This window comes from Papilio polytes, unplaced genomic scaffold (assembly GCF_000836215.1).
Source record: "Papilio polytes unplaced genomic scaffold, Ppol_1.0 DF823731.1, whole genome shotgun sequence".
Lineage (NCBI taxonomy): Eukaryota > Metazoa > Arthropoda > Insecta > Lepidoptera > Papilionidae > Papilio > Papilio polytes.
The window spans coordinates 149,040-171,475 of record NW_013525473.1 but is presented as its reverse complement, the minus strand read 5'-3'; the positions used below and the strand labels follow the sequence as shown (position 1 = coordinate 171,475).

Sequence of the window (22,436 nt, the reverse complement as noted above, 5' to 3'; positions counted from 1 at the left end):
GCAGACTACTCGATTTTTAGTTGTGCAACTAAACAGTTGAATTCACTGCGAAACAATCGATAATCGCTCAATAGTTGTGCGCCAGTTTAATCAAAGGTGTGCAACCGCTCTAACGGTTGAAAATACATCTTTTCTTTCGACAACCGAATCACGTCGTCAATCGGTGTCAACGTACTAGGGTGTAGCGGGGTTGCATGCGGAGTGCGGGGTGCGGGCTACGGGGGTGGAAGAGATGAACTGGGTCACCGGAGCACCAGCGGCCGCAGACCTAGAAACACGAAACCGAGCTCGTTTTAAACTCTCCACACAATAACCATTATTTATAGAGATTTATCTCGCATTTGTCAAAAGAATGAATACAGAAAAAGTAAAAAATGTACTAAATATCCACTCATAGCATGCTGTTATTAAAACTCATCCATTAGAGATTCAATTAGTTGTTTTTTATTTGATTTTTATAAGGGGTTGAGAAAACACAGAGGTGATCATCGACCATCAAAAACTACAACGCCAAACCAACTAAAATTAAGTTGTCGGCCATTAATATATTTTTTTTTATAACATAAGACAGTAAACGAGCAAGCGGCCACCTGAATCCGCCAGAATTGCAAAGCGACCGCTACCCATAGACATGCCCGCAATTGCAGATGGAAGAGACGCACATAAAGAAGATATTTCCCCTTCCTATGCATCTCCTCCACTGTCAAATCCACTTTCAATCCTCTACTTATGAGAAAAGGGTGGTAAGGAGTAAGTAACTTACATTAGGCCTCCAGCACCACACTCATCAGACGAAACACGGAAATTTCACGCCTGTCTTCTGTGTGGTCGTGGTATTACACCGGGTGTGCCGGCCCATTCGTGCTAAGATGTTAAAGCGGGCACTACCACTGTTAATAGATGCACTCGCTTTATGAAGGATTCTATGTCATAGGTATTCGCCTAGTTATTGAGGTTATGTGATTCCCTATTTTTATTCACATTTCAAGCAATAAATAACAAAGTTACACGTAATCGTAAATGTTTGTGTGAGATAACAGTATATCACATTTAATGTCACTTACAGGACTTTGCTTTTAGTGTTTCAACATTTATACTGTTCTAGACTACATTCCTTTGTTACGGAATGTTATTACAGAATTTAATTAAACAAGGAAACACAATTCTGTATAAGAACATTTAATAAGAATACGACAAAAGTTTAAAATTACAATTAAGATTTTGTTTACAATAAAAAAGTTACGTTCAGTTTTAATTTAATCGATTTACAGAAATATTATTACTTTGTTAATAACCTTCTAATGAAGGATATATAACCCAGAAATCTGAAATGAAAATCTATGAACTTAAGATAGTATATAGCTAATAACCATTTCATTGTAAACTTTAACTAGCTGTTCCCATGCGACTTCAACCGCATAAAATTATGAAAATTTTATTTTATTGTTTACATTTGTCAAATTATCAATAGCAAATGTCAAAATGACATGACATGACAAACCTTGACAATCTTGCTTCCTTGATGTTGGCAGCAACTTATGGTCTCATTTCCACATTAGGATTTTATCCAAAATATTTAACCCCAAAGTTTAATAGCGTGAAAATATATAGCCTAAAGCGTGACGTAAATGTAGGGCTTTTTATTAAAAAATACTTATTCAAAAATATGCTGTATTTGCTGACATCTTAGGCATCAAAGAAGTGTGTGTTTACGCTTTATTATAATAGTATAGATTATTCTAAAGCTATAGCTTAAAATATTATGCAACCATGATAATCCTGGTACGACAAACTTTGATTTAAAAACTGTTCCAACAAACTTATCCAGAAAATTAACTACTCTAGAGCTTTGCGAAAGAAATTTGCAATCACAACGGATATTGCCCAACGTTTTAACGGGACCATGTTTCGAAATACACGTAGAAACCTTACGAGATTTCACACGAGGGTAGAACAGTGACATAAGCAGTAAGACAGTGTATTTGTAGGCAGACAAGACTGTGCAGTAATATTTTGCTTATTTAAACTTTATCAATATCGTACTGTATTTTACCCTGTTCAACCCTCGTGTGAAACTAACTTTACATTCAAGAAAGTATAAGTTACGTAGGTTGCGGGATGTGTATCTTCCCTTTCCCAACCTACCCTATGTTTGTCTTGAAAGTTTTGTGAACTTCCCAAAGTAATCAACTTAAATAGACTTCTGTAATATACTGAAATAACAAATTAAAGTTCGTAAGTTTGCTTCAATCGAGATTGTAAACAAAGCTAATAAATAACTACTTAATTCTAAGTAATTAATCTATACTTAAATTCTAAAGAGAAAATATTTGTATTTTTGTATTGAAATAACTCAAAAACCACTCTGCCGATTTTATAAATTCTTTTACCATTACAAAACTACGTTATCAGTAAGTAACACAATATATATCTATTATTTTTTTAATTTCATACAGACGAAGTCGCGAGACACAGCTGGTTAATAATAATTAAAGAAATAGAACATGCTGCTTTGTCTTAATTAATTAACCGTAATCAAAAATACAAATATATTATTGGTAAGAGAATTACAAGTCATAATGTTAAAAATAAAAAAACTTTACAGATGTTATGAATAAAAATTGTGTACATAAAACAATCATAATGGTAGGAAAAATTCCTCGTCACTATACTCGTATATAGGCTTTGTATTAACCATGACTGAAGCTTCAGTCTTTGTTATTAACTGTGTTTCGGAAGTCTTCTCTCTAATATTAAGCCTCTGTACAAGCGAGATAATTGTCTTTATCAATCCTACCATTTGAGAAGATACGTTCCAGTAAACATTGATTGCTTTTCCATCTTCAAATAGATTAGACTACAGCTGTGAGATACGTTCTGATAACGAATTGGATTCAGGGAATTAATTCAGTTATCATACTTATCATACTAATATTATAAATGCGAAAGTTTGGATAGATGAAAAGATGGATTTTTGTTAGACTTTGTAGGCTAAACGGCTGATCAGATCTGGACGAAATTTGACATAGATGTAGAGCAGTCTGGAAGAACACACAGGCTACTTGCTTTTGTTTTTTAATTACACGCGGACGAAGTCATCATGATGATGTAGTCGCGGGCAAAAACTAGTCAACGATAAAACATACGTATATTAAATTGCACTTTTAGTATTATTTGCGGTTACAATAGTCTCGTGTAGCTGTTGTTTTGTTTTTTTATTACAGTAAAATTAATTTATACAGACCGTACCTATTTGTAATTCTAATTTTATTTTTAAGATGATTTTTAAAACTCATAGATTTAAATTAGATTATTTTTTATAAGTTGTCGTAAAAAATTAGCAAAGATACAAAAGTTTCTCGTACAGACCTTGAAACATGTTACATATAAAATCATATTTGTAATTAAATATAACGTAGGTTAACAGTTTTATGTTTTAAAAAAGTTAAAATTAACAAAATTATAGTTTAAAACATATTCATTAGTTCATTAATTAAAATGTTACAAGGGTTTCTGTTAAAACATTAAAATGGAAAATGTTTTTATTAAAATACTCTAAAACTTTGTTATATTATACATGTTGCATATTAATGAAATTTCTGAATGTTGTACCAAATAGCAAATAAGTTACTAACACGAATAATGAAACTCATCTAGCTTTAAGTATAAAAAAACTATGAGGCGAAGAGGAGTATGAGCTATAACAATTTTAAACTTGTATTTTTAACTCAATCTAAAATTATTCAAAGAAATGTAAACATTTATGTACTAGTAGCTTTTGCCCGCAACTACGTGCGCGCGGAAAAAAAATAAAAGCAAGTAGCCTATGTGTTCTTCCAATCTATCCTCTACATCTATGCCAAATTTCATCGAGATTACTTGAGCCGTTTAGGCTACAAACTCTAGCAAACATCCATCCATCCATCCATCTAAAAATTCATAACTAGCTCTCGCCCGCGACTATGTCCGCGTGGAATTAAAAAAAAACAAAAGTAAGTATCCTATGCGTTCTTCCAGACTGTCCTCTACATCTATGCCAAGTTTCATCGAGATTACTTCAGCCGTTTAGGCTACAAACTCTAACAAACATCCATCCATCTAAATTTTCGCATTTATAATATTAGTAAGATGTAGTGTACAGCGACCTCCGACTATCTACGCTCCCTTTTACATCTTGGCAAGGGGGGTGGCTGAAAACCAGCTCGACACTGGATCTCAACCAGTATCGGTTAAGCTGAGTCTCCCCCTTTTGCCATCTGTTATAATTTTTTCATGTATGTTTTTTATTTTTTACAACTCTGTGTATTCTTGGATGGCAATAAAGAGGTTTTTATTTATTTATTTAATCATATTCGAGACCCAGTGACCTCCATTTACTTACCTATAAATTTAAATTAACTTCAACTTAGGGAATGACTTGTCTCAAACTTAATACCAACTAAAGTTTAATTACAAAACTATCAAGTTATTACGAAAGGTTTATACCAATAAGTTGGTTTATTGGACAACAAATGACATGACTAAGGTAAACACCACTTAACTGCGTTTCCAGTTTCTAAAAACATGTATGAAAACATACCATCTTTGTCTAGGTGTTAAAAAATGAGATAAATACGAAAAAGATACTTTTAAAACTGTTCCCGTGCGGTTTCTTCCGAATAAAATCATAAAAACTATATTTATCAAATTATCAATTACAAATGTTAAAATTACCGTTACCATAATAACCTTGCTTTCATATTGGCAGCTTGTAGATTATGGTGCCATTCCCGTATAAAAGTTTTTTTCTAATTCATTTACCCCCTAAAATTAATAACGTCAAAATGTATAAAGCGTATCGTAAGTGTATGGCTTTTTATTAAAGAAAGTTGTCAAGAATATGTTGTGATTGCTGACATCCCACGAAGTAGTGTTTACACTTTTTTTTATAAAAAAAAGGGGGCAAACGAGCGGCGTGAACACCAAGGTGGTCAACGACGCCCATGGACATTCGTAACACCAGAGGAACTACAGATGCGTTGCCGGCCTTTGAGGAAATGATAGGCTCGCTTCTTGAAGGACCCTAAGTCGTATTGGTTTGGAAATACCGCCGAGGACAGACCGTTCCACAACGCGGCTGTGCGGGGCAGGAAGTTCCGCGAAAACCGCACGGTTGTGGAATGCCAGCCATCGAGATGGTGAGGATGGTACCTGGCGGTCTGTCGTGTCGTCCGATGACGAAACTCGGCGGCAGGAATCGTTCCAAACAACTCCTCGGAACACTCCCCGTGGTAAATGCGGTAAAAAATGCAGAGGGAACTGACGTCCCTCCGCAAGGCCAGAGGATCTAGCCGATCGGTAAGAGCTCGGTCGTCGGCTTTATTATATTAGTATAGAAGATTCATTAATTCTATAGCGTATGATCTTGAAAGTACACGAGTAGCGTTGTACTCGTGGAAGTGATATTTATTCATAGCTAAAACAAGCTACGAGTATAAAGTAAGATTAATGCGCCCTTGATATAAATAACCCCGCCAATATGCAGCCTCACGCTTCACTACACGTTGATTGCTTTCTTTTCATCGCCGTATACAGTATTGATTATAGGAAGATGGAGAGTTAATCATCTCTTAAAATAGAATTTCGATTTATTAAGAGTTAAAATGAGTTGAGAAATATATTTATATACAACCTGTAATCTTACTTCTTACTAATATTATAAATGCGAAAGTTTAGGTGGATGGATGGATGTTTGTTAGCGTTTGTAGCCTAAACGGCTGACCGGATCTCCATGAAATTTGGCACAGGTTTAAAGCATAGTCTGGAAGAACACATAGGTTACTTTTGATTACGGTTCCCGTGGGATTCATTAATTTAGTTTTTTAATGTTTACTCGATCATTCTGCAACGGTTCAACATATCTTATTGAAATTTGGCACAGATATAAAACAAAGTCTGGAGTACACATGAGAAAAGCTTCATCCCAGAGAAATGTCCGGTTCCCGAGGGATACGTAGTTTTTGTAATTTATATAGTTCGTATGTTTTCTAATACCACGCGGACGAAGTCGCGGGCAACAGCTCGTATTCAATAAGTCATATCTATCGCTAGCGACACCATCGACAAAATAGTAGGCTAAGCGTTCAGTTAGATTATTTTCTTTATGTATACCAAATTTCATCCAGATCCATGAAGTCGTTCTAAAGTAACGTGGTAACTAACACCCATTCAAACTGTCGTACTTATAATATTAGAGCGGAGTAAGATGAATGTGGAGGGATATGTCGGGAGGAGTATAGGCCTAGAGAGACGCATAGCGTAACTGGAGACTTGATTAAAAGAGTGTCGACTGCAACGGCAATTAATAATCAAACTGGAATATAAAATTCCCCATTAAAGTAACATTTTTGGTAATTATCGTAATACGTGAGTTAGAATATAATTTAAGGTCAATGTCCTTTAATATTCTTAAAATAAATCATTCACGGCTCCGTTAGCTACCTGTCGCCGACAACGCCCTCTGTGATTAATGGATTCGATACCTTTCAATTCAACAAGTACGACAGAACGATCACGATGACTCGCATGTTAAGATACATTTATGGTACCCTAGTATTAATCTCCGCCCAAAATATCACAAAATGAATTAACATTTCCTTTGTCCTATAAAATATATCGTAACTAGTGCGATTTTTTAAACATTAAAAATGTCCGGTCTTCTTATAAAAGGAAAAAAATCAGTACTGAAATAACATCTCCGATAAGTTTTGTACTGCATATCGTAAGATTCGTAGCAAAAATATTTCATATCCACTCCGCATTTTATGAGGTGAGGTTTTCCTTATTTTTACGCTCCTAATATTACTACGTTTCTCTCTGAGGTTTGTCCGCTTTCATCTACAATATTTCGACGTAAATATGAGGTCAAGATAAGACAAGGGTCGAGTGTGTTACGTCACAAAGGTGGGCCTTCATAAGGGTCATGGAATTGCGTTTCATATTTCGCAGATTTCTAGACGTAATTTCTGTTGAAGTCAAAGTCAATTTATGTTCTTTTTTCTAAATAATTGTCTTACACGAAAATGTACTAGTATATTCATTTTGTTGATATAATCCGATGTTACTATACTTATACATTTTAATTTAATTTAATGTATTTTTCTTCCTTTTAATATTAGTTAGATGGTTTTCTGTACATTCTTGAACATTATAAGCGTCCTGTAAATGCGTTTAACCAGAATGTAAATAGCAGAAATATTTGCATCAAAGAACCTAATTTCTAAGTAAACTTACTTCTAACAAAGGTAAGTCCAAACTCTAAACTTAACTCTTAGTTGGAATGGCGAGGAGCTTGGAATTTCACCGCTTACTGTAAATCTAAATAACAACTTAGAAATATTTGAGCTATGTTACGTTAATCTGATTATATTGCGTCGTTAAAAAAAATTAACGGTATCCGGTTATGTCTATTATTTACTGAAGTGTCATTTAAATTAAAACGCATTAGAAATCTACGACCGCGTTAAAAATGGAATTTTGGAAAGGAATAAAAATGTTTAAAATTAATAGTACAAAGTAGAATTTTAAAAAAGCATCATCGTTCGCTTGAGATAAACATTTTAAAAAAAATTATTCCCACTATTTGAACATTTAAGTTCCAAATCATCTAAACATAACAATGAAATGCTATGAAATTAGTTGTATTTGATATTTTTTAAATCGAGCATTAGGCTAACTTTTAAAATAATAACGTTACTAGAATTTAATATTGAAACGTAATTTCGAATCGTTAGTCCATAAATATAAACAAACTAAAATATTACATAGCCAAAGGTGTTAATCTAATTTAATCTGTAATTCCAACGAGCATGGTCATCACAATTTTATCTCTGTAATTATTACGTTGTTACTTACCTTGCTTTCCCGCGCAGTTTCAAAGTTCCAAGATGACCGCCGACGTCCGCTCACCAAATAAGCGTGCCGCGTTCTGTTGATGCCATGCCACCCTCGGTTAATGGCGACGATATCCAAGGCGCACGCGCCAACCCTATGACGTCAATGGCTCCGTTCACAAAGCATACAGGTGTCGGCGTTTTCGGTATCCATTAAAATACCGCATTGATACAAACGTGGAACATCCATCATGTTAGTTATTTAGGTTGTTTACATTTTAATTTCAAAGCTTTATTCTTAACTAGCTTTCGCCTGCGACTCCGTCTGCGTGGAAATTAAAGAAAAACATAAGCGAGCAGCTTATGTGTTCTTCCAGATTATCCTCTACGTCTATGCCAAATTTCATTCAGATCCATTGGATTGTTTGGGCCACAAACTCTTACAAACATCCATCTATATACCCATCCGTCTAAACTTTCGCATTTATATTAGTAAGAAGAAAGATAGTAAGATTTAAAAATATTACATAGATGTATCACATTTTTGGGTGGTAAAACCATAAAGCAAACATCTTGAAGATGTTTCTGATTTTATTTTTACGGATTTAAAAGGCTACTCTAGTGTTTAATTTCTTAAATCAGAATTTATAAATAATTTAAAATAATGTTAAAACACATATCCAGTAATAAAATAAACTGCACGTGTAACCGCTTAATTAAAAATAAAGTTAAATTTAAATTCAACGTCGTTGTTAAATCAATGAATTGCTAATTAAGTTGGTCTAAGTAGGACTGAAAACTTACTTAGAGCGGAGTTCATTAGCGCGCTTATTGAGAGCAATTGCAGTACCTCAATATAGTAGACGGAAAATAAAATAATTATTAAGTACATATTATTGGAATCTAGCAACCTGCAACGGCTTCGCACGGCGTGCTGTTACTAAAATGTGTTTATTTACGACGCATAATAATCGACCAGATTAATCGTATATTAACCACAATTTGTATTTATCTTTTAGTTGGTATAACTGTTATTGTAACTGTTAATCTGTTATTTTTCAATAAAATTATTTCTATTTCTATTTCTATAAGAAACCTTTTTAATTATCTGTATTTTTCTACTTATAGATGTATTTAACATATAAACCTTGGTCTTAAAGCAAATATTTATTGAAAATCTGAATCAAAATCTGTTACGTACTTTTAAAATCTAAGCATACTCGTAAATAGGAACAGACAGCGGGAAGCGTTCGTTTTATCTATACTAATATTATAAAGAGGAAAGATTTGAATTTTTGTATTTTTGTACATTTTGAAATAACTCAAAAACTAATGGACCTATTTTAAAAATTCTTGCAGCGTTAGAAAGGTACTTTATTTGTGGGTAACATAGCCTATATTTTTTTTAATTTCACGAGGGCGAAGTCGCGAGCAACAGCTGTATATGTATAGTGATTTTCTCGATAGAATAAATAAAATTAAAAACTTTATAGATGTGTCAATTTGTTTATTAATGAAACGTGTTTGATCATGTAATAGGTGATGTGAAAATTTGGTGGTGGTTTATTAATGTATTGATAAGCACGCACTTTCGCATAATGAATATGTACACATAATTTTACTTCAATATTTAATATAAATTGCGTACATTGCTGTTCATGTGCTTAAATTATTTTAATAAAATTACTACCTTTTGCCTTTGACGTCGTTCCGTTAAAACTAAAAAAAAAAAACATTAGCAAGTAGCCCGTGTTCTTCTAGACTATTCTCTACATATATGACAAATTTCATCGACATTCGATTAGCAGTTTAGGCTACAAAAAATATATAACGTTTGTAAGAAGTAAGATAAGGAATTATAAACGTGATTCATTTCCCTCAATTTCAATAAAATTCGAACAGATGTTTTAAACACCGCCTTTAAAGCTTTCCAAATATAACCTCCAGGTATTTGTAGATCATAAGATGTCTTTGTAACCAAAAACAAACCCTCTTTGTTAGTCAACCTTAACAGACAGATTTAGATACGATTCCAAGTATATACCTTTGTTTTATCAGAACAATAAATGTACCTACTCTCTTATAATACAGAAATAACTTCAGAAATCTTTAAACGAGTAAGGCTTCTGTTTCATTTTCTTTAAATAAATCTTTAATTAAGCAAGGGTAGAAATAATACTAAACAAATACAAATTCTAGTATTCTTCAACGCATCTCGTATAATAATAACCCAGATGAATAGCTAAAATAAAGGTTTGGCAGGTATTTTCACATCTTTATTTTAAATACATCGAATCTAAGATCGCTTTCCAACATTATTAAGAAAGAAATATAATTAAACACAAGTGTTTTGCCGGTGGAAGAATGGAATCAATCCTTTTTTGGGGTTTGTGTCAAAAAAATTTAAACACTGAGAACGATAACAACATAACCTAAAAGCCAGTTGACAACAACTGTCAAGTCAAGGTAACATTCAATAATCTGTATTTCTGCCTCTGCGTAGAAATGGTTATTTACAAAAAAAATACTTTTAACAAAATAATCATTAAAATTAATAGTTTTCCATTTCATGAGGTAATTTTCGTTTGCTTTATCATCAAAAAATAATTATGTTTTGCTAAAATTACTCTAAATAGTCACACGGCCACAGAAAATTTATAGTGAATTCAGTTTTCGAACTATTCGTACTGTAGAAATTTTGATATACTTTATAATAAGTTTTATTATTATTATGTGCATTACTTTATTAAGAACCTTTAGTTCGAGAACTAATTTATTCATTACCCACAGCATGGCTATGAGACAATCAAGTGACATGGCTAAATTCAAGGAAACTTTGAAAGCCGCTAAAGAAGTTGTTATCCTATCCGGAGCGGGTATAAGTGCTGAATCTGGTATACCTACGTTTAGAGGCGCTGGTGGCTATTGGAGGAAATATCAAGCATCTTCTTTAGCGACGCCTGAAGCATTTAGACATAGTCCTAGTTTGGTGTGGGAGTTTTATCATTATAGAAGAGAAGTGGCTGCCAAAGCACAACCTAATCAGGTATTTACTGTATTTAGTTGTAATTAGATAAATCTACTAATTAAATGTGAGAATATACATAGTGTAAAAGTAAAAAGAATAATAGGAGATAGTATCCTAATTTTTCATTCAATACAACTAAATGTAAAACTTTTGTGGTGTGTTTTGCCTTCCAGGGCCATATAGCTATTGCCTATTATGAGTCAACACATGAATCAGAAAAGAAAATAACAGTAATAACACAAAATGTAGATGGTCTACATGTCAGAGCAGGCACAAAGAATCTAATAGAATTACATGGTAATCTCTACAAGACCCGTTGCACAAAATGTAAAGAAGTTCTAGTTAATAATGACAGTCCAATTTGTGAGGTATGTTATAGAATGGCAGACAGAAACATTTTATTTCCTGTTCATAGAAAGCCATAAGTCATTGTTTTATTTAACATATAATATTAGTATGATTATGCAGTTCACACTTAGCTAGAACAGTTGGTCAATAGTGTGCTGTAACTGGACTGTCAATACAACTTGCAGTGTGAATGCTAACTGGCACCAGTGAGTCCATACAATCTGTGACTGGCCATTCCAATTGCCCAACTATACTAAGTGTGAACTAAGTATAAGGAGTAGATCAATATGTATTTTGTACAAATAAGTCAAAATATTAATAGTGAAATGCAAGTAAATTATTTATTATGTGTTTTCAGGCACTTGCAGGTAGAGGGGCACCTGATGTAAATGTTGTGGGCTCAGATATACCAGTCAAATCCTTACCACATTGTAAAAAGTCAGACTGCGGTGGTCTACTAAGGCCACATATAGTTTGGTTTGGCGAAAGTTTGAATGCAGCTGTTTTAAATAAAGCAGGTAAAAAATTGAGAGAATTTAGTGACTGAAGAAATATTATTGTTTTTAATTTATTTATAGTTGAATTACAAATCTATTCTATGATTAAATTGAAAAGAAAATAATATAGAGGCATAGCATACTAAACTTGACAACTGATATGTTCTTCAGAGAATGTATCTGTGAAAACATTTAGTTCACTATGTCTATTTATTATTAATTTATTGGCTTAACATTAAATATTTAATGATTTATATAACAAATTCTTATTTTTCTTTATAGAAACAGCAATGGCGACTTGTGACATATGTTTAGTGGTTGGTACATCATCTGTGGTGTACCCGGCGGCCATGTTCGCGCCGAAAGCCGCCGCCAGGGGCGCGGTAGTCGCGGAATTTAATTTGGAACCCACGCCCGCTACTTCAGACTTTCATTATTACTTCGAAGGACCATGTGGTACTACATTACCTAAAGCCCTGTTTGATTGAATTTTTTCTATATTTCCAGTATTTTAAACATATTTGATGTTATTGCTAGGCAGTAGAAAATTATAACACTATTCCCGCATATAGAACAGAAAACATTTTTAAGGGATTACCCGAAACAAATGTTTTGTTTATATGTTACTACTTATAAATATAGGAAGGTCAATAATACTAGATCCTTGTATATATGTAAAAAAAAATTATTTATTGTTTTAATTATTAAGATAAATATTAAATAGTTAAATTATTGCATTAATTCTTTTGTTTCATTTCCTTATGTTTCGAGAAAAATCTTGCAATGCTTCCTATCGTTTGTCCAAATGTGCATCCGGTTAATAAGGATTTCTGGAATAAATCAGAATCAAAAATGAAAATTACCTTCAGAAAACTTGATAAAAGCAATAAATAATAATAAAATCTAGGTAAGAATTTTACACATACAGTTTGAATAAAGCACAATTTCATTTTTAACTCAATTTGCTTTAAAGTAAAGACATATTTTTTTTACCACCAGATCACAAAGAGCAAGTGGCCTGAATCCGCCAAATTGGCGAAGCGACCGCTGCCCATAGACATTCATTACAGATGAGTTGCCTACGCTTAATCGACGTAGGCGCACAAACAGAGGTTAATTCCCCTTCCTGTTTCCTCCACAGTCAAACCCACTCCCAAAGTAATAAAAAAAAATTAGTTCTCTGATACCAATTATCAAACAAAACATGGAGTTTCCAATTGACGCCTGTCTTGTTGGTCATGGTATTGAATTAAATATATATTTCTAATTTTTCTTTAATTTTTTTTTATTGTAAACATAATTTACCTGAACAAAGTAGGGTAAAGCAGCTGTAGTATGAGGTCGTGAATATCTTTCATCAACGAGCAACACGCAGGCGTAGTCGCTAGCGTGACGCACCGCGCGACCTGCAAATCGTACATATAAATGAGAAAGGTTAGATGGATGGATGTTTGTTAGAATTTGTAGCCTAAACTGCTGAACGGATCTCGATGAAATTCGTCATAGACATATAGGATAGTGTGGAAAAACACATGGGTTACTGGATTTTTTTTTATTTATTTTCATGCGGACAGAGTCGCGGGCGAAAGCTAGTATACAATATTGCTCGTGACTTCGACCGTTTACATTAAAAAACTAATGAAAAGTACATCCTATATTACTCAGAAATAACGTAACTTATTAATGGCAAAAAAAAAATTCAAATTGATCAGTAGTTTTAGAGTTATTGATACAAAAATACAAATCTAGGAAAGATTTACAATATTAGTATAGATTGTAGATTATAAAATCCAAGATAAAAAATGGCGGATACATATAAAAATATTTGCATCAATCATGATAAATTTCTATAAATAATCTTACTAATATAAATGCGAAAGTTTAGATGGACGGATGTTTGTTAGAGTTTGTAGCCTAAACGGCTGAACGGATGTCGATGAAATTTGGTATAGATGTAGACTGGAAGGACACATTGGCTTCTCACTTTTGTTTTATTAAATTCTACGCAGACGGAGTCGCGGGCAAAAGCTAATAGGATATTTACCAATACACTGATTGACAGCTTTCATACACAAATTCTCATAGTACTGATTTCCCGCAGCATTTCCTATTGTTCTGTTCAAATAGTTCATTTTCTCTTGTAGTTCCGGTGATTTCACATTGGGGTATGGCATTCCGATAACAATCACACAACGACCTAAATCATCACTGAAATAATACAGTAGAGGATTCAAATTTCCTACCCACATTTAAAAGTCAAGTAACTAAGTTGTTTTTTTTTTATCTGTTAGATGTATCCAAATGGGGAATGAATTTATTTCTTTAACTGTCAATTTAACGTTTGTAGAGCAGGGAAATTCTATTTTTATATATTGCACTAACTGTGTATATGTCCGTGAGAAAACAAAAAATTAATAAATATGGCCTAGCCTAGAATTTTGGAGTAACAGTAGTTTTTGAGTTATTTCAATACATTCAAAAGCACAAATCTTTAGTCTTCAACATATGAATATTGATATTGTAGATTTTAATATGTGAAAATATTTATTTCAAGTCTACAAAATAAGATACCGTTTTAGGATACTTTTAATTACTATGCATTTGTATTTGTAAAACTTAAGATAGTAAATGTTATAAGTATACCTAAAGTTAAGTCCTTCGCTTAGTTTTCCTCCAACTACACTTAGCAGTAGAGCGCCGGTACGATCGCCTTCTCTTTTTCTAACAGCGGTGGCGAATTTTTGTAGTACCTGGAATTAAGTATTTTACATAATTGTTAATTATGGTAAACTCGAAACACAATATTTGTAAGTTTTTTGATGTGTTTATATTAATTACTAGCTGTTCCTGTGCGACTTCATCCTCATGAAATTATGAAAATTTTAATTTAGTATTTACATGTGTCAAATTATCAATTGCAAATGTCAAAATGACATGACATGATGACAACCTTGCTTCCTTGATGTTGGCAACTTATGGTCTCTTTCCCACATTAGGGTTTTTATCCAAAACATTTACCCCCTAAGATTAATGTTAAAATTATAACCTAAAACGTGACGCAAGTAGGGCTTTTTATTATAAAAAGCATTATTCAAAAACTAATAAAAGCCTAAAATCTTTTCAAAAACATTTATAATATGTAAGTAACATGTAGTTTCAGAAAAAGTGTGATTTTTTTGTAAAAATGATATTTTTAATACTAACTTGTTCTACTTCAGTGGCTGATTTCGGTTCTCTGAATATAACTTTCTTCTTACTAATGCTGTCAATAAACTTGTTGTTCAACAGATGTTGGTACACTGTTAGCTCGTATGCGTACGAAGGCAGGAAGCAGACGACGCCGCCGGGCACTATACTACTTACATTACGAAGTAACCTGCCTACTTCGTTCAACTGAAAAGTGTAAGTTAGTTTTAAGTAATGGTTTTATTTAAGTTAATTAAACAAATGAACATAGTTTAGTAATGTTAAAAAGAGAAATTTAAATTGGACTTCCATTATTATATTGACTTGAAATCAAATAATTCTGATTACATTTTAAATATTAACTCCCTTTCGTCCGCGACTCCGTCTTCGTAGTATTAAAAGTAACCTATGTGTTCTTCAAGACTGTTTTACGTACAAATTTCATATATTATTTAGCAGCTACAAACATCCATGTAAGTAAGATATCTCAATAAAGGCGATATAGCTGTTAATTTTACTAATATTATAAATACGAAAGTTTAGATGGATGGATGTTTATTAGTTTGTAGCCTAAACTGCTGACAAATTTCGATAAAATTTGGCATACACGTAGAGTATAGTGACATATAGGCTACTCACTTTTGTTCTTTTTAATTACACACGAAGTCGCAGGCGAAAGCTAATACAATATACAACGAAAAAGTAATTTTTTAACAGTAACTTTATACTTACCAATTCATTAGACATTCTGTTTTCATAAGAGAAGTTTAAGTTACCATTAGAAGGTCCCTTATTTAAGCAGACAGCGAGTACATTGTCTTCCGGCACGACGTGCGCGCATTTCACTATATTCACTCTCTCTACCGTCCTGTTGTTTGTCAGCAAACTTTCGAACTCACTGATCGGCTCCATTGTACCGCCGGCCAATATTACCTTAGGTAAAATATGTACAATCGGGGAATTTGTTGGTGGAACACTTTAAAAGTTTTGTAAGCATTCAAACGACATCTATCTATACTTAATATAATAAAGCGTAAACACACATTACTTAGTTATGTAGGACTAGCTTTTGCTCGCGACCTCGTCGCAAAATTAAAAAAATAAGACCATATAGCCTCTGTTACTTACAGATATCCTAGACAGATCTTTTTAACAGTGAATGAATTTTTAAAATCTGCACAGTAGTTTTTGTGTTATTTCGATATATACAAAAATCCAAATCTTTTCTCTTGTTAACAAAAAGCCCGAAACTTACATGTTACAGGCTATACGATTTCCCGCTATTATTTAGGGGTTAAATTTTAAGTTAGTTTTAGTTTTGGTAGTCATTAGAAAAACCTTTAAAAGAATAATTTGAATTTTGAATGAAATTTACAAATTATAGTTTTACAAATGTAAACAATAAAATACATTTTCTGTTTTTTTTTATAATATAAGGTGGCAAACGAGCAAGCGGCCACCTGAATCCACCGAAATGGAATGCGCTGCCTACTCTTGATTGACGGAGGAGGAGACGCACATAAAGAGGATATTTCCCTTTCCTATGCGTCTCCTCCACCGTCAAATCCACTTTTCCTTCCCATCCTTTCGTCTTAAGAAAAGGGTATAAAGGGAAAAGGACTAAAATTAGGCCTCCGGCACCACACTTATTAGACTGTACGCGGAATTGCTTACACTTCACGCCTGTTTTCTATGTGGTCGTGGTATTACTGGGGGCGAGCCGGCCTTGCAGTGCGAAGATGTTAAAGCTGGCTCTACCACTGTTATGTAATGAAGAACAAGAACAACTAGTAACCTTTAAGACTTCTATTATATATATCTATATCCGCTAATAGTGGTAGAGCCCGCTTTAACATCTTCGCACGAATTGGCCGGCTCGCCCCCAGTAATACCACGACCACACAGAAAACAGGCGTGAAGTGGACGCAATTCCGCTTTTCGTCTGATGAGTGTGGTGCCGGAGGCCTAATTTTCTCCCTTTCCCTTTCCACCCTTCTCTTAAGAGGAAAGGATGGGAAGGAAATGTGGATTTGACAGTGAAGGAGACGCATAGGAAGGGGAAATATCCTCTTCATGTGCGTCTCCTCCTCCGTCAATGAAGGGTAGGCAGCGCATCTGCAATTGCGGATGTTTATGGGCAGCGGTCGCTTTCCATTTTGGTGGATTCAGGTGGCCGCTTGCTCGTTTGCCACCTTATATTATAAAAAAAAAATATATTAACCATTCTAATACTTACAGATCTACATTGTGAGACGATATCAGCAAAATGTTCCGCTGTATTTAAAAGTAAATATTTCAACTGTGATGTATTATCTTCTGCAATTTGTATCAAAACTCTGCCGTTCTCACTGCGGTCACACAACATGTCTAAAAAGTCCAGTACAGCGTAAAGACCGCTTCCTGCTGATGTTTCAGTTGGCAACTGGAATGTTTTTAAACTGTTTAACAGCGAAATAACGTTAAAGTTACGATATAATCTGTCTATTGAATAATTCAAATATATTTCAATAACTAGCTTTCGCCCGCGACTCCGTCCGCGTATAATTAAGAAAAGAAAATAAAAGTGAGTAGCCTATGTGTTCTTCCATACTATCCTCTACATCTATGCCAAATTTCATTAAGATCCATTCAGCAGTTTAGGCTACAAACTCTAACAAACATCCATCCATCTAAACTTTCGCATTTATAATATTAGTAAGATTAATATTATATGTGTTGATAGTTAATATTATCATGTAGTTTTATAGTCAGGACAAATAAAAGGCTGAAAATATTTTTTTACCCTTTTTGCTCGCACATGGTCTTAATATTTTCTCGAAATTTAAAAACTAAAAATTTAAAAATGTATCTGACTTTTAATTTAATCATATTGGTATACCTTTAAAAAGTTCTTTTTAATCTACACTATTATAATAAAGCGTAAACACAGACATTTTTTGTTGCCTAAGATGTCAGCAATTACAGCATATTATTGAATAATTCTTTTTTTAATAAAAAGCCCTACACTTACGTCACGCTTTAGGGTTTATATTTTCGCGCCATTAAACTTTGGGGTAAATATTTTGGATAAAAACCCTAATGTGGGAAAGAGACCATAAGTTGCTGCCAACATCAAGAAAGCAAGATTGCCATGGTTTGACATCATGTCATGTCATTTTGACATTTGCAATTGGTAATTTGACAAATGTGAACAATAAAATGAAATTTTTATAATTTTATGCGGATGAAGTCGCATAGGAACAGTTCACTAATATGTTTATTACCTGAGATGTCTTAACTTCTTTGATTTCCTCAACAACTTTATCATCAGTTTTCTTAATTTTACTAATAAAATTTTCAAATGAACTCTTCTGATTGATTGTTTTCCTTTTATTTTCCTCTTCCAAAACTTCTTGAGTATATCTCATCGAAAATCCATGTAACTTCGGCGCGAGACGCGTCTCTTTACAAAACTCTACCAAAGGACGTAGGTTCAAATGATCTATTTCTGATTTTATAACGAAATCTTCGAGTGTATAGATTTTCGTATCATTCTGTTCCTTTTCGATTTTCGGTTTTAATATACCTGCGTAAGAAATACAAATAAAACATACAAATTGGGAACTTACTCCCTTTTGGAATTAATTGTCATACGAGCTGTTGCCCGCGACTTTGTCCGCATGTTATTAGAAAACATACGAACTATATAAATAACAAAAAGCTACGTATCCCGGGAACCGGACATTTCTCGGGGATGAACCTTATCCAATGTTTACTTCAGACTTTGTTTTATATCTGTGCCAAATTTTTAATAAGATATGTTGAACCGTTACAGAATGATCGAGTAAACATTAAAAAACTAAATTAATGAATCCCACGGGAACCGTAACTATTCCCGGGATAAAAAGTAGCCTATGTGTTCTTCCAGACTATGCTTTAAACCTGTGCCAAATTTCATGGAGATCCGGTCAGCCGTTTAGGCTACAAACGCTAACAAACATCCATCCATCCATCCATCCATCTAAACTTTCGCATTTATAATACTAGTAAGAATAAGATGTTATTGAAAATTGTATATTTGAAATGATTTATCCCTTTAATCAGGATAGCTTACAAAAAACTTATGAACTTGGTATACAGAGTTACTTATTTTTTTCTTAACAGTGTTTGCTAGTCGGCAAAGGCCTCCTCCAACATATTTATTACTTTGGTTTCAGATTCTTCTGTATTTGTTTTTTTTTGGTCTATTTTTTCTTGTTATGTGCTTATAAGTCTAACTACTTTGTGTATAGTAATAGAGTATATTTTCTTATATATAATATATACGTAATTAGGTTTTTTATAATAGCTTTTTGCCGATTTTTAAAAACAATATCACTACTTAATTATTATGATTTACTAACAGAGTAACTTACCTAAAAGTTTGCCAACAACAAAATTCATTTGATTCAACAACAAAAGATTCTTGCTGTTCAATCTAGCTCTGTATTTGTTGATATAAAAATTAAGGTATGTTTTCACTGATGATAATTGTTTTAACGAGACGGGTGCTGAATGTGCGTTTTCTAAAGCTGCAGTCAAACCATGCGCTTCATCTAGTATTAGAATATTATCTTTTAATTTAATAGAGAACCCAGATCGGGCACCAGAATTAACAATACCAGCATGGCTTAGTAAAACTACCTGGAGACAAACATGAAAGATTGAGTAAATTTTGCTTGGAAAAAAGTAAATCCCATCAAAAATGAAATGTAAAAAATGCCAAGGCTCGCAGTGTCTCTTTCCTTACAAAAATTGATGAGATCTCATATAAACTCAAGCTGTTATTTTAGTTAATGACTGAATACACTTCAGTAATAATTTTGTTGAAATATAATCAATTACCAAAATATAATATCAAGCCGAAACTGACAATTGTCAGGACAAACGTGACCTAACCAACAGAGAGACAGACAGACAAAAGGTTTAAACATTGGAAGTTTGTGGAGTATGACTTTGTTTTATCAATATCACAAACAAACATACAAATTTTATTAATTGTACTAGCTTTCATCTGCGACTCTGTACGCGTGAAATAAATACACTGAGTGGCCTATGTGTTCTTTCAGAGTATTGTCTGCATCTATAACAAATTTCATTGAAATCCGTTCAGTGTTTTAGGCTATAAGCTCTAACATCCATCCATTTATACTGTCACATTTATAGTATTAGTATGGTTAGATATAGATAACATACCTGAGCGTCATCAAGTGCCATTCTTGCTGCATAATAAGGACATGCCTTTAACTCTTTCCCACATTTCACTAAATCCTCCATATCCATTATATCAACTAGCAATCTTTCCTTTAACTTTGTTATGTTGTTCTGATTGTAATATGGACATCCCGAACAAGATTTTGTCTTCGTTCTCTTAAGGACTTTACCATCATCACCTACTGATGTTGATTTTGTTTTACATTTTTGCATATCTAGACATCTGGAAATCATAAATTGTGAATGTGAATTTTTGGGTGGATGTTGGATAATAACATATCCAGAATGGCTCAATATATTTTAATAATAGTAATTTTATCCATACAGAAGGCAAACATCCAGAATAGTTCAGCGGATTTTGATGACATTTTACATCTAAGTCAATGTGTTTATAAACAAAACATGTTGTAGAAGAATGCGAGGCTAGTAACCAAGTTTTTGTTATTCCATGAGCATCCATCTATAATTTCTATAAAGAATTTAGAGCACATGACACCCTTGTAAATTATCATGCCCAAATACTCAAATTAACCTAAAACATTTTTCTTCAAATGTGTGGTTTGCAATTTGTCAAAAATATATTTTTTAAATTAAATATAGAATTTTTTCTTTTAGGATTAAGCATCATTTCATTTTTTGGCTATTAGACATGTATATATACTTTAATTTAGATTTTTAACAAATGGAATACATATAAATTTTACTGACTGTTGCTCGCAATTTTGCCTTTGTGAAATTAAAAAATATAGCCTATGTTACTCACTAATAACATAGGTTTTTAATGATGAAAGAATTTTTGAAATAGACCCAGTAGTTTTTGAGTTATTTCAATACATACATAAATACAAAAATATAAATCTTTCATCTTCATAATATTGGTATAGATACAATACCTTTCATTTATTAAATTAACATTTTTCAGTCTTGTTACATCAGAATTAATACAATAATGCTGACGAGATGCTAATGTCACTACTCGGATACGTTCTTTGAACACAGTCCTTTTAACTTCACCAATAAATTGTGACAACTGACTGTGTGTTCTGCTACTTATGTAAATCTGCGAAAAAAAAGAATATTTTAGTACTCATGCTTTAACTAACAAAACTTGCATTTTTCTGTTAACTATTGTGCATATATAAATTTTCATTATGAAATACTAACCTTAACTGCTAAATGTTCACTTTCTTCATTTAAATCATCATCCAATTCCTCATCATCTGATGAGTTTTTATCACAAATATCCACAATTAAGTCATCATCATTCCCTTCAGTCTCCAGAATGTTCTCCTTATTTACATCTTCTTTGTCTATTTTATTAGAATTAGAAAATTGGTTTCCGTTGAAGTTATTGTTGCTATTAGATTTCTGTTTGGCAACTCTATTCTTCATTTCATTGAATAATTCATCTTGTTTCTTGATTTTATCAAGTTTGAATTGTAATTCAGTTAATGTTTGGTTCTTTTTAATCTTATCATATTCTGCTTGCAGCCAGTCTTCTGAATCTGCAAATTACAGATTAAAACCTCATATTGATGTTAAGTTGTTATGTAAAAAATAAGTTGTAAAAGCCTGTTTGGCTATTAATACCTGTTAGATTTTTTAGATCCGTTTTAATTTTAGTAATATCGTTCTCAATATCCTGAATTGTTTTTTTTCTATTATCACTATACCACTGAAGAGCGCCACAACAAATACTTAAAGATTTGCCCTGTTAATGAAAATTAATTAAGTGTAACCAAAAAAATAAATCCAACGTGATATTAATAATATTAAATTTGAATTACTAACGGTTCCAGTAGGACTTTCAAAAATACCCAATTCACTGTTTTTGATTGTAAAATATAACTCCCTCATAAACTTCTTCTGGATATCGTAAGCTTGAAATGGGAATGGAAAAACAGGATTCATATCTTCCATACTGTATTAATACGACCATGAAATCAAAATAGTTTGACACTAATGACAAAAAAATTAGAAACACATTAATCATTTAGAATTAGAAACGGTAAAAATAAGAAGGAAATAAACACGACTATAATGTTTTCGACTTTTTGACATTACAATTTAGATTTAGTTTTCGCGCGCGACCTGCTGCCAAATTTGACTGACATGACCTTGACAGTTAAGTTAACGGTCAGCCACAGATTAAAACATGTTGTACTACATGTAACATTGGTTCATTACTTTATAACCTTCAGTACCTATAAAAACGTTCTTAATTTAAGACTTTGCATTTGATATATTTTGATTGCACAATACCGGACATTGAGG

The 22,436-nt window shown here is 32.9% G+C and overlaps 2 protein-coding genes across 4 annotated transcripts; one reads left to right on the top strand and one right to left on the bottom strand.

Annotated features, from left to right (window-relative positions):
* Positions 1-10,336: 10,336 nt before the first annotated feature.
* LOC106103759 (NAD-dependent protein deacylase sirtuin-5, mitochondrial-like) lies at positions 10,337-12,485 on the top strand. Of its 2 annotated transcripts, XM_013283618.1 has the most exons (5): positions 10,337-10,445; positions 10,662-10,917; positions 11,073-11,267; positions 11,606-11,765; positions 12,027-12,485. In XM_013283618.1, the coding sequence occupies exons 1-5, from the start codon at positions 10,441-10,443 to the stop codon at positions 12,230-12,232; spliced, it is 822 nt and encodes a 273-aa protein (XP_013139072.1). In that variant the 5' UTR covers positions 10,337-10,440; the 3' UTR covers positions 12,233-12,485. The 2 variants fall into 2 exon arrangements, with proteins under 2 accessions (XP_013139072.1, XP_013139071.1); XM_013283617.1 differs by lacking the exon at positions 10,337-10,445 and having other exon boundaries at positions 10,573-10,917.
* Positions 12,431-22,232, bottom strand: LOC106103758 (probable ATP-dependent RNA helicase DDX11). Of its 2 annotated transcripts, XM_013283615.1 has the most exons (14): positions 21,954-22,229; positions 21,753-21,873; positions 21,327-21,667; positions 21,056-21,222; positions 20,145-20,385; positions 19,325-19,592; positions 18,194-18,495; positions 17,167-17,352; positions 15,663-15,863; positions 14,949-15,137; positions 14,388-14,494; positions 13,789-13,952; positions 13,050-13,150; positions 12,431-12,574 (listed from the first exon to the last, which is right to left on the bottom strand). In XM_013283615.1, exons 1-14 carry the CDS (start codon positions 22,080-22,082, stop codon positions 12,482-12,484), a joined length of 2,610 nt encoding a protein of 869 aa, XP_013139069.1. In that variant the 5' UTR covers positions 22,083-22,229; the 3' UTR covers positions 12,431-12,481. The 2 variants fall into 2 exon arrangements, with proteins under 2 accessions (XP_013139069.1, XP_013139070.1); XM_013283616.1 differs by lacking the exon at positions 12,431-12,574 and having other exon boundaries at positions 13,062-13,150; positions 13,789-13,941; positions 21,954-22,232.
* Positions 22,233-22,436: the final 204 nt, after the last annotated feature.